Source organism: Oncorhynchus mykiss, chromosome 8 (genome assembly GCF_057628025.1).
Source record: "Oncorhynchus mykiss isolate SJ-2025 chromosome 8, ASM5762802v1, whole genome shotgun sequence".
In the NCBI taxonomy this organism is placed as follows: domain Eukaryota; kingdom Metazoa; phylum Chordata; class Actinopteri; order Salmoniformes; family Salmonidae; genus Oncorhynchus; species Oncorhynchus mykiss.
Window position 1 is genome coordinate 6,224,326 of NC_143029.1, and position 14,783 is coordinate 6,239,108.

The window sequence follows — 14,783 nt, forward strand, 5'->3', positions numbered from 1 at the left end:
TAGGTTTGTGTTTGTGTTTTTGTTTTGTTTGCCACATGTGACTCCAATACAGATCCCTTTTCCACATGTAGTCTTAACTCTCGTTATTAATAATAATAATAACAACAACAAGGAAAGCGTTGAATGCAAAGATGTGATCTTTGACCTTCACATTAACAATAAAACATTTTAAAAAATACACTGAACCAAAATATAAAAATGTAACCCGCAAGAAACTCTAAGATTTTACTGAGTTACAGTTCATATTAGGATAACAATCAATTAAAATTCATTCATTAGACCTTAATCTATGGATTTCACATGAGTAGGAATACAGATATGCATCTGTTGGTCACAGATACCTTAAAGAAAAGGTAGGGGTGTGGATCAGAAAACCAGTCAGTATTTGATGTGACCACCATTTTGCCTCATGCAGAGCGACACATCTCCTTCACATAGAGTTGACCAGGATGTTGATTGTGGAATGTTGTCCCCACTCCTCTTCAATGGCTGTGTGAAGTTGCTGGATATTGGCGGGAACTGGAACATGCTGTCGTACCCGTCGATCCAGAGCATCCCAAACATGCTCAATGGGTGACATGTCTGGTGAGTATGCAGGCCATGGAAGAACTGGGACCTTTTCAGCTTCCAGGTATTGTGCACATATCCCTGAGACATGGGGCTATGAATTAACATGCTGAAACATGAGGTGATGGAGGTGGATGAATGGCACGACAATGGACCTCAGTATCTCATCACGTTATCTCTGTGCATTCAAATTGCCATCAATAAAATGCCATTGTGTTTGTTGTCCATAGCTTATGCCTGCCCATAACATAACCCCACTGCCACCAAGGGGCACTCTGTTCACAACATTGACATCAGCAAACCACTCACCCACACGAGGCCATACACAGTCTGCCATCTGTCCAGTACAATTTAAACGTGGATTCATCCTTGAAGAGCCAGCATGCCAGTGGCCATCGAAGGTCAGCATTTACCCACTGAAGACGGTTACGACGCCGAACTCCAAGACCCCGGTGAGGACGACGAGCATGAAGATGAGCTTCCCTGAGATGGTTTCTGACAGTTTATGCAGAAATTCTTCGGTTGTGCAAACCCACAGTTTCATCAGCTGTCCGGGTAGCTGGTCTCTGACCATCCCGCAGGTGAAGAAGCTGGATGTGGAGGTCCTGGGCTGGCGTGGTTACACCTGGTCTGCGATTGTGAGGCCGGTTGGACGTACTGCCAAATTCTATAAAACAAAAGAGGCGGCACATGGTAGAGAAATTAACATTCAATTATCTGGCAACAGCTCTGGTGGACAACACTGCATTCTGCATGCCAATTGTACTCTCCCTCAAAACTTGAGTCTGTGTCATTGTGTTGTGTGACAAAACTGCACATTTTAGAGTGGCCTTTTTATTGTCCCCAGCACAAGGTGCACCTGTGTAATAATCATGCTGTTTAATCAGCTTCTTGACATGCCACAGCTGTCAGGTGGATGGATTGTCTTGGCAAATGAGAAATGCTGATTAACAGGGATGTAAAGAGATTTGTGCACACATTTTTTTGTGCGCATGGAACATTTCTGGGATCTTTTATTTCAGCTCATGAAACATGGGACCAAACATTTTACAACACTTTTTATCTGGACGTCTGGTGTATTCGAGTTCAGGAGGATGGAATCTGTCTTCATAATGGGATGTTTTTTTGGGATGCATCCTTCACGAAGCAACCTAATCTGTGGTTTACAAAGTATTCAGAGAATGTCCAGCCTCTGTATATTTTCTCATTCATCACTATAAAGGGCTTGTCAAAAACTCACATTGGCGGTCAACTGTTTCTGTTTCATTCCAGGCCACAATGACTCATATCAGTGATCCAGTGTCAACAAGGGAAATTGAGACCAAGCAGGACAGGATGTAGCAGGACAGGGTGTAGCAGGACAGGGTGTAGCAGGACAGGGTGTAGCAGGACAGGGTGTAGCAGGACAGGATGTAGCAGGACAGGGTGTAGCAGGACAGGGTGTAGCAGGACAGGGTGTAGCAGGACAGGGTGTAGCAGGACAGGGTGTAGCAGGACAGGGTGTAGCAGGACAGGATGTAGCAGGACAGGATGTAGCAGGACAGGGTGTAGCAGGACAGGGTGTAGCAGGACAGAATGTAGCAGGACAGGGTGTAGCAGGACAGGGTGTAGCAGGACAGGGTGTAGCATGACAGGATGTAGCAGGACAGGGTGTAGCAGGACAGGATGTAGCAGGACAGAATGTAGCAGGACAGGATGTAGCAGGACAGGGTGTAGCAGGACTGGGTGTAGCAGGACAGGGTGTAGCAGGACAGGGTGTAGCAGGACAGGATGTAGCAGGACAGCAGTGGTGGAAAAAGTACTCATCTTTACTTTTACTCAATGAAAATTAACTTTAAAAAAAATAAAATGAAATTTTACTTGAGTAAAATTCTAAAAGTATGTGGTTTTAAATGTACTTAAGTGTCAAAAGTAAAAGGACGATGCCCAATTGGCCGGGCATCGTCCGGTTTGGCCGTCATTGTAAATAAGAATTTGTTCTTAACTGACTTGCCACGTTAAATCAAGGTTAAATAAAATAAAAAAAGTATTAAAATATTAAGCAAAATAGACGACACAATTTTCTTGTCTTTTTTTATTTATGGATAGCCAGGGGCATAGTTCAACACTCTTGACATAATTTACAAAGAAGCATTTGTGTTTAGTGAGTCTGCCAGATCAGAGGCAGTAGGGGCGACCAGGGACGTTCTCTTGATAAGTGTGTGAATTAGACAATTTTCCTGTCCTGCTAAGCATTTAAAATGTAATGAGTACTTTTGGGTGTCAGGGAAAATGTAAGGAGTAAAAAGTACTTTATTTTCTTTAGGAATGTAAATGAAGTAAAAGTTGTCAAATACATAAATATAAACTTAAGTAAAAATACTTGAAAGTACTACCTAAGTATTTACACCACTGCAGGACAGGATGTCACTGTACTTATGGTGTATGGGGACCTCTACTGGCCAACATTATATGACAGTTTTACTATTGGTTGTTCCTGGGCTAAAGTCAAACTGCAATAGGAGAGCAAGTATGTACATCTGGTACGTACAGAGATGGTGCCCTGTCGGTAGAGATGGTGCCCTGTCGGTAGAGATGGTGCCCTGTCGGTAGAGAGATGGTGCCCTGTCGGTAGAGAGATGGTGCCCTGTCGGTAGAGAGATGGTGCCCTGTCGGTAGAGAGATGGTGCCCTGTCGGTAGAGATGGTGCCCTGTCGGTAGAGATGGTGCCATGTCGGTAGAGATGGTGCCCTGTCGGTACAGAGATGGTGCCCTGTCGGTAGAGATGGTGCCCTGTCGGTAGAGATGGTGCCCTGTCGGTACAGAGATGGTGCCCTGTCGGTAGAGAGATGGTGCCCTGTCGGTAGAGAGATGGTGCCCTGTCGGTACAGAGATGGTGCCCTGTCGGTAGAGATGGTGCCCTGTCGGTACAGAGATGGTGCCCTGTCGGTAGAGAGATGGTGCCCTGTCGGTACAGAGATGGTGCCCTGTCGGTACAGAGATGGTGCCCTGTCGGTACAGAGATGGTGCCCTGTCGGTACAGAGATGGTGCCCTGTCGGTAGAGAGATGGTGCCCTGTCGGTACAGAGATGGTGCCCTGTCGCTACAGAGATGGTGCCCTGTCGGTACAGAGATGGTGCCCTGTCGCTACAGAGATGGTGCCCTGTCGGTACAGAGATGGTGCCCTGTCGGTACAGAGATGGTGCCCTGTCGCTACAGAGATGGTGCCCTGTCGGTACAGAGATGGTGCCCTGTCGGTACAGAGATGGTGCCCTGTCGGTACAGAGATGGTGCCCTGTCGCTACAGAGATGGTGCCCTGTCGGTACAGAGATGGTGCCCTGTCGGTACAGAGATGGTGCCCTGTCGGTAGAGAGATGGTGCCCTGTCGGTAGAGAGATGGTGCCCTGTCGGTACAGAGATGGTGCCCTGTCGCTACAGAGATGGTGCCCTGTCGGTACAGAGATGGTGCCCTGTCGGTACAGAGATGGTGCCCTGTCGGTACATTTATGCAAATGTATTAAAAATAAAAACCTGAAATACCTTATTTACATAAGTATTCAGACCCTTTGCCATGAGACTCGAAATCAGGTGCATCCTGTTTCTATTGGTCATCCTTGAGATGTTTCTACAACTTGAACGGAGTCTGCCTGTGGTAAATTAAATTGATTGGACAGGATTTGGAAAAGCACACACCTGTCTATATAAGGTCTATAAGGCAAAAACCAAGCATGAGGTTGAAGGAATTGTCCGTAGAGCTCAGAGACAGGATTGTGTCGAGGCACAGATCTGGGGAAGGGTACAAAAACATTTCTGCAGCATTGAAGATCCCCAAGAACACAGTGGCCTCCATCATTCTTAAATGGAAGAAGTTTGGAACCACCAAGACTCTTCCTAAAGCTGGCCACCCGGTCAAACTGAGCAATCAGGGGAAAAGGGCCTAGGTCAGTGAGGTAACAAAGAGATGGAAGAACCTTCCAGAAGGACAACCATTTCTGCAGCACTCCACCAATTAGGCCTTTACGGTAGAGTGGCTAGACAAAGCTGATATCTCAAACCCAGCCTAAAACCTCAAACAGCAAGCAATGCAGATGTAGAAGCAAGGTGGCTAGGAAGAACTCCCTAGAAAGGAAGAAACCTAGGAAGAAACCTAGGAAGGAACCTAGAGAAGAACCAGGCTCTGGGGGGTGGCCAGTCCTCTTCTGGCTGTGCCGGGTGGAGATTATAACAGAGCATGGCCAAGATGTTCAAATGTTCATAAATGACCAGCAGGGTCAAATAATAATAATAATCACAGTGGTTGTGGAGGGTGCAACAAGTCAGCACCTCAAAGTAAATGTCAGTTGGCTTTTCATAGCCGAGCATTCAGATTTAGAGACAGCAGGTGCAGTAGAGACAGAGTCCAAAACAGCAGGTCCGGGACAAGGTAGCAAGTCCGGTGAACAGGTCAGAGTTTCATAGCCGCAGACAGTTGAAACTAGAGCAGCAGCACGACCAGGTGGACTGGGGACAACAAGGAGTCATCAAGCCAAGTAGACCTGAGGCATGGTCCTAGGGCTCAGGTCCTCCGAGAGGGGAGGGAGAGCGAGAGAGAATTAGAGGGAGCATACTTAAATTCACGCAGGTCACCGGATAAGACAGGATAAATACTCAGATACCGATGATACCCCCGGACAGAGCCAAACAGGCAGGATATAACTCCACCCACTTTGCCAAAGCACAGCCCCCACACCACTAGAGGGATATCTTCAACCGCCAACTTACCATCCTGAGACCAGGCCGAGTATAGCCCACGAAGATCTCCCCCACGGCACAACCCAAGGGGGGGCGCCAACCCAGACAGGAAGATCATGTCAGTGACTCAACCCACTCAAGTGACACACCCCTCCTAGGGACGGCATGGAAGAGCACCAGTAAGCCAGTGACTCAGCCCCTGTGATAGGGTTAGAGGCAGAGAATCCCAGTGGAGAGAGGGGAACCGGCCAGGCAGAGACAGCAAGGGCGGTTCGTTGCTCCAGTGCCTTTCCGTTCACCTTCCCACTCCTGGACCAGACTACACACAATCATAGGACCTACTGAAGAGATGAGTCTTCAAGAAAGACTTAAAAGTTGAGACCGAGTCTGCGTCTATCACATGGGTAGGCAGGCCCTTCCATAAAAATGGAGCTCTATAGGAGAAAGCCCTGCCTCCAGCTGTTTGCTTAGAAATTCTAGGGACAATCCCATTATGTCCCTACATGTCCCTGTCCCATTATGTCCCTACATGTCTGTCCCATTATGTCCCTACATTTCTATCCCATTATGTCCCTACATGTCTGTCCCATTATGTCCCTACATGTCTGTCACATTATGACCCTACATGTCTGTCCCATTATGTCCCTACATGTCTGTCCCATTATGACCCTACATGTCTGTCCCATTATGACCCTACATGTCTGTCCCATTATGTCGCTGTCCCATTATGTCCCTACATGGCCCTGTCCCATTATGTCCCTACATGTCGGTCCCATTATGTCTCTGTCCCTGGAATGTGGAGTCCCCTGCCACCAGATTCCTGAGCTTCTTCAACCAACAATGCCAAGCTCAAGAACAAAAGGTGAATCGGTGGTGTCATTGTGTTCACTGATCTCCAGTCCCACCCCCCCCCCCCCCCCCCACAGCATGTGAGAGACAGTTGGAGCCGACCCCAGTCTTGGCCTATTAGCATTTTCCACCCCCTCTGGCCAGCCCCCACCCCTCTGGCCAGCCCCCACCCCCTCTGGCCAGCCCCCACCCCCTCTGGCCAGCCCCCACCCCCTCTGGCCAGCCCCCACCCCCCATGTCCACAATGTAGACTTCACTCAACAAAGGCTGAAGCATTTAACAGACAAGAAAATCAAACCTGGAAGAGAACTGAGAGCTGGATACATTCAACACACACCTGGTAGTTATAACAGAGGACATTCAACCCACACACCTGGTAGTTATACTACAGGACATTCAACACACACCTGGTAATTATAACAGAGGCAATTCAACACACACCTGGTAATTATAACAGGCCATTCAACACACACCTGGTAATTATAACAGGCCATTCAACACACACCTGGTAATTATAACAGGCCATTCAATACACACCTGGTAATTATTACAGAGGACATTCAACACACACCTGAGAGTTATAACAGAGGACATTCAACACACACCTGGTAATTATAACAGAGGACATTCAACACACACCTGGTAATTATAACAGAGGACATTCAATACACACCTGGTAATAATAACAGGCCATTCAACACACACCTGGTAATTATAACAGAGGACATTCAATACACACCTGGTAATAATAACAGGCCATTCAACACACACCTGGTAATTATAACAGGGGCCATTCAATACACACCTGGTAATTATAACAGGCCATTCAACACACACCTGGTAATTATAACAGAGGACATTAGACACACACCTGGTAATTATAACAGATGACATTCAATACACACCTGGTAATAATAACAGGCCATTCAACACACACCTGGTAATTATAACAGGGGCCATTCAATACACACCTGGTAATTATAACAGGCCATTCAACACACACCTGGTAATTATAACAGGGGCCATTCAATACACACCTGGTAATTATAACAGGCCATTCAACACACACCTGGTAATTATAACAGAGGACATTAGACACACACCTGGTAATTATAACAGATGACATTCAACACACACACCTGGTAGTTATAACAGAGGACATTCAACACACACCTGGTAATTATAACAGAGGATAATTTTGCACGCCCAATTTTTCAGTTTTTGATTTGTTAAAAAAGTTTGAAATATCCAATAAATGTCGTTCCACTTCATGATTGTGTCCCACTTGTTGTTGATTCTTCACAAAAAAAATACAGTTTTATATCTTTATGTTTGAAGCCTGAAATGTGGCAAAAGGTCGCAAAGTTCAAGGGGGCCGAATTCTTTCGCAAGGCACTGTACATACATACATACATACTATACACTCACATGTATAAATATGTGTTTATTTATTTTCCCTTTTGTACTTTAACTATTTGCACATCATTACAACACCGCATATAGACATAATATGACATTTGAAATGTCTTTATTCTTTTGGAACTTCTGTGAGTGTAATGTTTACTGTTCATTTTTATTGTTATTTTCACTTTTGTTTATTATCTATTTCACTTGCTTTGGCGATGTTAACACATGTTTCCCCATGCCAATAAAGCCCCTTTGAATTGAATTGAGAGAGAGAGTCAGGAGACGTGTGAGAAACAGGCCAACGTGCTGCTCCACACCTCCACGCCTTGTCTGTATATCCACACTCCAATCCACAAACACCTACCGTATCCAGTACTCTGCCTTATACTCTAGTCTGTTCAGTACAGGAGAGTGATACTGGTCTAACGAGGCAATGGGAGACTTCAGCAGATTAACAATGAGTGCAACGAGAGAGAGAGAGAGAGAAAGAAAGAGAGAGAACGAGAGAGAGAGAGAGAGACAGAGAGAGAGAGACAGAGAGAGAGAGAGAGAGAGAGACAGAGAGAGAGAGAGAGAGACAGAGAGAGAGAGAGAGAGAGAGAAGACTGTGCAGAGAATATTGTAGTTTAGATTCTATACTTTAGAATGAACACAGTGAAGTCACATTTCTTCTATGAGGAGAAAGGGTCGATGCCATGTCACCACAAACAACACAAAATATGGCGTCGTAACTCAAGTGGGCTTGTAGATCTGATTCAGCTTCGATCAATTTTTTTTTTTAAGAGCACCATTTCCCAGAGTAGCCTGTTCTCTATGAGCTGACCAGAGACTGAGTAGCCTGTTCTATATGAGCTGACCAGAGACTGAGTAGCCTGTTCTCTATGAGCTGACCAGAGACTGAGTAGCCGGTTCTCTATGAGCTGACCAGAGACTGAGACTGAGCTGTCAGGATGTCCAGAAAAGTCCATAATAATAATGAATGTAGGCTACTGTATAAGCTATTGAATACAAGCCTGATATCAGTAAAAAAAAACAACAACATGTATATCACGCATTGGAGAGCATTTTGGGCCCTAAAACAAACTGGTAAAAAATAATTAAAAAACGAACTATCACAGATTATCGTGAAATAGACACAAAATACTTAAATTCAATACAAGCACACACACTCACACAAAAAGTCAGGTTGTTTTCGTCCACCACAGGATTTGCTTCATAATGCATTCGTGCCCAGTATCCTTCATAAAGAATTCCAATTTGTTGTGGCTAATGTTAGCTAGGATGGGAGTTAAAGTTAGGAGGGATGTCTAACAACCCAAAGGTTGCGTGTTTGAATCTCATCGCAGATAACTTTAGCAACTATTTGCTACTTTCTGTGTATTTTTATAGCTACTTTGCAACTACTTAGCGTGTTAGCTACCCCTACCCTAGCTAACATTACCCACAACCAATTGGAATTCCTAACATTACATACGTTTTGAAAATTCGTTACATATTGTACGAATTGTAATTGGTAAAGTCTAATAAATACCAAATGGATAATGGACACCCACAAAGTAATATATACGACAAAATAACATCATACTAATTGTAGATGTACGTTTACTATACTAGGTCTAGGTGTTATGCAACCTACTGCATTCATCTGTGATTGAAATGCACTGTATACAACATCGTGTACGGAGAAATGTACTGAGTCTATTGTGTTTACTTTACATACAAATGTTGATATTGGGTTGGGGGGAGAAAAACAAATGAAGATAGCCAACAACCCGATACTTCCACCTATATAAGTGTTGTTCTCATCGATAGCCGTCGACACCACGGCTTTTGTTACCACTTCACATTGAAATTGACCCTGGCCCTGCGTGGGGGCAAGAGGGGCGGTGTTTTCTCAAACCACAGACAACAACAAAACAACAGGTCTGCGGCGATGGACAATTTCCTGACGAGAGGTCGGCCTTATCACTCCCAAATCTCTCTTCAAAGTGTCCCTATCTGCAGTGAACCCAAGTCGGCTGAATCCGTTCCATGCACACATCATGGAATAACTAAGTTCCCTGGGAGAGAATCCGGAACGAAGCCCTATGCGGTGCGCTTTACCACTCCGATAGTCCTCTTGGAAAACGATTTATACCACATATTTCAGGTAAGTAACGCACCCAAATTACTATTGTATCAATGAGAAAAGTACTACTACATGTAAGTTAATCAGAAGAAAACGTGGTACAACAGTTGGTTGATGGTGCGTTTGATGATAACGAATCAATCACAAACGTCTCCTATTTTCATTCGTACAGAATTGATTATATTCGAAATTTTTGTTACAAAATTATTATTTTATTTGAAGCCTAGCGACTCAGTTCTGCTGTTCGCCACACGTCGTCTTGTACCACACCTTCGTGCGTCGTTGGCTATATTAAGATGAAATAATTGCGTAATTAATTGAATTTAGTATGGCAACTTTTTTCTCTTGGTGGAAACTGCTAGGATGTTTTACACAACACACATACATATTTTACACAATGAACACATTATACCTATTTAAAAAATCTCTCTATATATTTTTAAACATTAAAATATGTATATAAAATGTGTCACATGCATATCAATATGACTTCACCAAGTTTACAGCAATACGTTTCAGCCCTGGAGCTGTTTTGTTATTCTGAACATGCGCAGCTAATATATTTGCGAACACATTGCTTGCCACAAATCCATTTTTAATCTCGACTGGTCCAGCTTTCTGTAAATGGGTCCAGGAACACAAGAATTCAATCACGTTCAGTCAGTTATAAATGCATGTCTCTTCAGGACGTATTCAGTCAAACCCGTAAGCAGGTTTGACTGATAGTTCTAGATAAAACATTCTTCATGTAGGTTCACAATTACATTTTTCTCCCCCCCCCCCCTTCAATGTGATTAAAGTTATCTAGTAGACAGCTTCTGAACCTTTCCTGTGTATCTGCTTCTGTATGGGTTCAGGTTCATGTTCAAATGAACTATCTCTGTTCTGTCTCTGTGTCCCGGCAGGTATGATTCGGAGGAAGGAGGTGATACTCTCAGTCCTAGGGGAGCTGCAGGATGCCACAGAGAGCTCCGGCCTGCACGCCCTCACCAGGGTAGCTCTGGAGGTCCACCAGGTACTGACCCCCTTCACCCTGCCTTCCTCACCTTGCCAGGAGTTCCCCGGCTGGGCGGGCATCGACGGCGTGGCCCATAGCCTGTACCCTGCTGACGCCCCCGGAGGCCTCCTGCCTCTGGCCTGTAAGGGAGAGGGGAACCTGTTGTTTGATACAGCCAGCATGCTGCTAGTGGGGACGACTAGTCTCAGTCTGGAGCTGCAGGTGAGCAGAGATTGGCAGTGTTTCATATGCAGCATCTGAGTTCCAACCACTACACTGTATTTATTTTGTGGATCTGTTTTTATTTTTTCCTAGTTTGGAAATGTAATTTCTTTGTGGATAAGAGCTACTAAGAAATGAGTGTGTGTGTGTGTGTGTGTGTGTGTGTGTGTGTGTGTGTGTGTGTGTGTGTGTGCCAACTCCTGAACTGCATTGCCTCCAGGTACGTACGGTGATGGAGATGCTGCTGTGGAAGAGATACTACCTGGGCGGTATGATCGACTCGAAGGTGATGCTGCAGGCGGCCAGGTTCAGCCTGTGTGCCCAGGAGTCCCAGGACATGCTCAACCTCCCCCTTTCAGTCCTCGAAGCTATCTTCGACGCCGACGTCAAAGCCTCCTGCTTCCCTGGCTCCTACGCTAACATGTGGCACCTCTATGCTCTTTCCTCCGTCCTCCAGTGCAACATCTATTCTGTCTACCCCATGTACAACCTCAAGATACGACCCTACTTCAACCGCCTGATAAGACCCAGGTCCTACCCCAAAGACATGGATCCTATCACCTTGCACATCATGTGGTCCGGAGAGCTGGAGGGGGGCTCCTCCAGGTTCAGACCCACAGTCTTTGTAGCGTTAGTCCATTCTAGTGACCTCCGGACGGGCAGTCCTAACGACGAGCAGAGGGTCCCCCCACTGAAGACACCGGAGCTTCTCAAGCAGGACTCTCACCTGTCCTACTCCAGTCTGAAGGACAAGTACAACGTCACCAAGAGTACGTTCTACCGCTGGAGACGGCAGACGCAGGAGCACCGTTTAAGGTCTGCTGCCAGGTACGTTCCCGTTTCCTGTCTCTGTCGTCGATCAAAATACTGTCTGATTTAAAATCATGGCACTCTGGCACATTCACACTTTATTTTTTGTTGTTGTCTTGTATTGTTTATTTAGCTGTATGTTTCTGCTGACATTGAATTACTATTTTTAATCTGAACTTTTTCTATCAAGGTACGAGGCCAAACACTTCCTCCAAGCGTGCTATCTGGAAGGGAAGCTCATCCCTCTGCATCAGTTCAAAGAGTTCTTCCCTGAGATCTCCAGATCCACCTACTATGCATGGAAGCACGAGCTGATCTCATCTGGCGGTAATTTCTCCACGTTCTCCACGAGCGAGGTGAGTCCAGGGGACAGCACGGAGCAAGAGTCCTGGTCCTCTCCAGAGTCCAAGCTCGGGCAGGAGGAAGACCATGAGGTAGAGCCAGACGCAGAGCATCACGACAGTGTGGCCAGTCTGTTCGGCCTGAACTACAACGATGATATGATGATGGATGGAGAACGGGCCCAAAACATGGCTCTGATGCAGGAGGCCAAGAAGGTTCTTCAGAACTGCATCGCTAGGAATACATCGTTCCCCTTCCGCATCTTCAAGAGGAGCTTCCCAGGGATCTCCAGGTTACCTACAAGGATTTTACTGTTATTTAGCTCAGCCTTTAATAAAAAATAGTTTACTGTTATTTTAGACATTATTTTTGTTTTTTAAATCTTGCATTCATCCATTTTATTGCCTCCCTTCATATTATCGATTTACTGTAAAGTGTGTTGCAATTTTAACATGAACTTTTGAACTAAAAGTTTGATTTGATCCAGGTCTACTTATTACAACTGGAGGAGAGAGGCCATGCTGTTTAACCGAGGCTACAAGGTCGGAAGCAGTGAAAACAGCTTGGACACGGATAAGAGTAGTCCAACTGGTGGTCTGTCCCCTATCGGGGGAACTGAGAGCCATGGTCATGCTGCCACGGTCTTCCCCAGAGTTAAGATCTGTAGAAACAACCATAAAGGGTTCAGGATGGTGTTCCTACGCAGGAAGAAGCTGAGAGAAGCTGCCAAGGTGAAGGTGTGGAGGTCAAAATGGCCTCTGTCTAGGTTCAGAGTGAAGTACCCCTCCCTGTCCCTCTGTTTCTATTGGCTGTGGCGTAATGGCCCCAGTGGAACCAGGAAGGAGGAAACCACCACCCCGTCTTTAGAGGTGGACCGTTCTGAGATGATTATGGAGAACAACAACGCAGTGAAAGAGAATGGGATGATGATGATGATGGCAGAGAGTGACATAGAGACAAAGGCTCCAATGCAGGACGTGTTCTCCTTTGAGGGGGACCCGACAGAGGATCTGAGAGGCCCCGTCACCATGACCTCTGTGACATCCCCCTTCGACACCCACCTCCCCAACCCAACCAATATGTCCGCCACCACAGACGACCAGATGTTTGTGATGGATCTGGTGGCCCTGGCTAACTTCAAGGCCAAGGCCAAAGTCTTCCTGCAGCAACGCTTCGAGGAGAAGTCCTTCCCCACCTTCAAAGAGTTCAGGTCCTTCTTCCCCCTGACTCCCCGTTCCACCTACTATATGTGGAAGAGAGCCCTGCATCACGGAGTGCCACTGGTACATGGCTGAGAGAGAGGGCATGGCTGAGAGAGAGAGAGAGGGCATGGCTGAGAGAGAGAGAGAGGGCATGGCTGAGAGAGAGAGAGGGCATGGCTGAGAGAGAGACATTTGTAATGTCTTTATTGTTTTGAAACTTCTGTATGTGTGATGTTTACTGTTAATTTTTATTGTTTATTTCACTTTATATATTCTCTACCTCACTTGCTTTGGCAATGTTAACACATGTTTCCCATGCCAATAAAGCCCTTGAATTGAAATTGAGAGGGCATGGCTGAGAGAGAGAGGGCATGGCTGAGAGAGAGAGGGCATGGCTGAGAGAGAGAGAGAGGGCATGGCTGAGAGAGGACACTTTGTGTAATGGTGTTCATACACTCTGTTACACTAGCTTTAAGCAGAAGGGTGTCCCTGTAACAAACTGAAATGCTCTCTTGTCTGTAGTCTCTTCCGAATCCTAAACTCTTTCCCCCCTCCCCCGTCACTCCCTCAAACAGAGTCCTCAGTATCAACCCCCACCCCCTCCTCACCCACTTTGAAATTATGTCGATTTTTTTTCAGCTGAGCACACTGTAATTGTTTTGGTTTGTAGTTTGAGGTATGCTTCAGCACCTGGGTGAAGTCTAATGTATTGAAATGGCAGCCAAATGCGACTTAAACATGATGTTCACCCTCCATCTCGTCTCCATTCCTGGCTCTCCTTTGTTCTCCTCCCTCCCTCCATCCCTCCACCTATCACCTTCAGGTCATGGACATTTGCACATCTGTGAAAAGACACTGTCCTACAGTTCAAGTAATGGTCCTCTGGCCTCTAGCAAAAGGCAGTTGAAAGTCATCCTGATAGTGACCGACCAGCGGGGGTTGATTTATTTATTTAAATGGCTCTTTGTTTGAGACTGGGTGTGTTCTTCTTCTCTTGTATTTAGTTGTAATCTCCCTTCAGGAAGGACTCCTTTTTATTTCCTTGTTTTTCTTCTTCTTCTTCTTCTTCTTCTTCTTCTTCATTTTAAATAGTTTTCAGGTTCCTTCAGAATGTTCAGTTTTTTTTTTTTATTTTTTTTTTTAATCCATTTGATGTCTGTCTACCTGTTCTGTAGGATTCCTAGTGGTTTAACCTTTTTAATGTGTTGTATTGAAAAGGAGTCTGTGGTTTGTGTCAGGAAATGGTCTTTTGTTTCAGAAATCTAGTTTCTCCCCTTTTTTTGTTGTTGTTTAAAACATGCTCTGTACACACACACCACACACACACACACACACACACACACACACACACACACACACACACACAGTGTTTTGATTCACAAATATTATTATTTTTACTATTACTACTACTATGATGATTTAACTTGGTTCATCGCTGTTTTTTGTGTTTCAGGGTCTTTACTTCATCGTGATTTATATAGCAATAGATGCTACGCCGAGCAGGCCTATAGATTGTCTCCTACTGTAATGTATCTTTGCACTGTGGTA

General features: G+C 45.4%; 1 protein-coding gene across 1 annotated transcript; it reads left to right on the forward strand.

The window, feature by feature from the left end:
* The first annotated feature begins 10,569 nt into the window (after positions 1-10,569).
* On the forward strand, positions 10,570-13,329 carry vrtn (vertebrae development associated). Its single transcript, XM_036984627.2, has 4 exons — positions 10,570-10,881; positions 11,102-11,709; positions 11,882-12,325; positions 12,521-13,329. Exons 1-4 carry the CDS (start codon positions 10,570-10,572, stop codon positions 13,326-13,328), a joined length of 2,172 nt encoding a protein of 723 aa, XP_036840522.2. The 3' UTR covers position 13,329.
* The last annotated feature ends 1,454 nt before the right edge of the window (positions 13,330-14,783 follow it).

Excerpts from the sequence above, each read along its gene's own strand:
- vrtn (XM_036984627.2), top strand. The coding sequence starts at position 10,570 with ATGATTCGGAGGAAGGAGGTGATACTCTCAGTCCTAGGGGAGCTGCAG. Across the intron at positions 11,710-11,881 it reads CGTTTAAGGTCTGCTGCCAG|GTACGAGGCCAAACACTTCC; the intron begins GTACGTTCCCGT and ends TTTTCTATCAAG. Across the intron at positions 12,326-12,520 it reads AGCTTCCCAGGGATCTCCAG|GTCTACTTATTACAACTGGA; the intron begins GTTACCTACAAG and ends GATTTGATCCAG.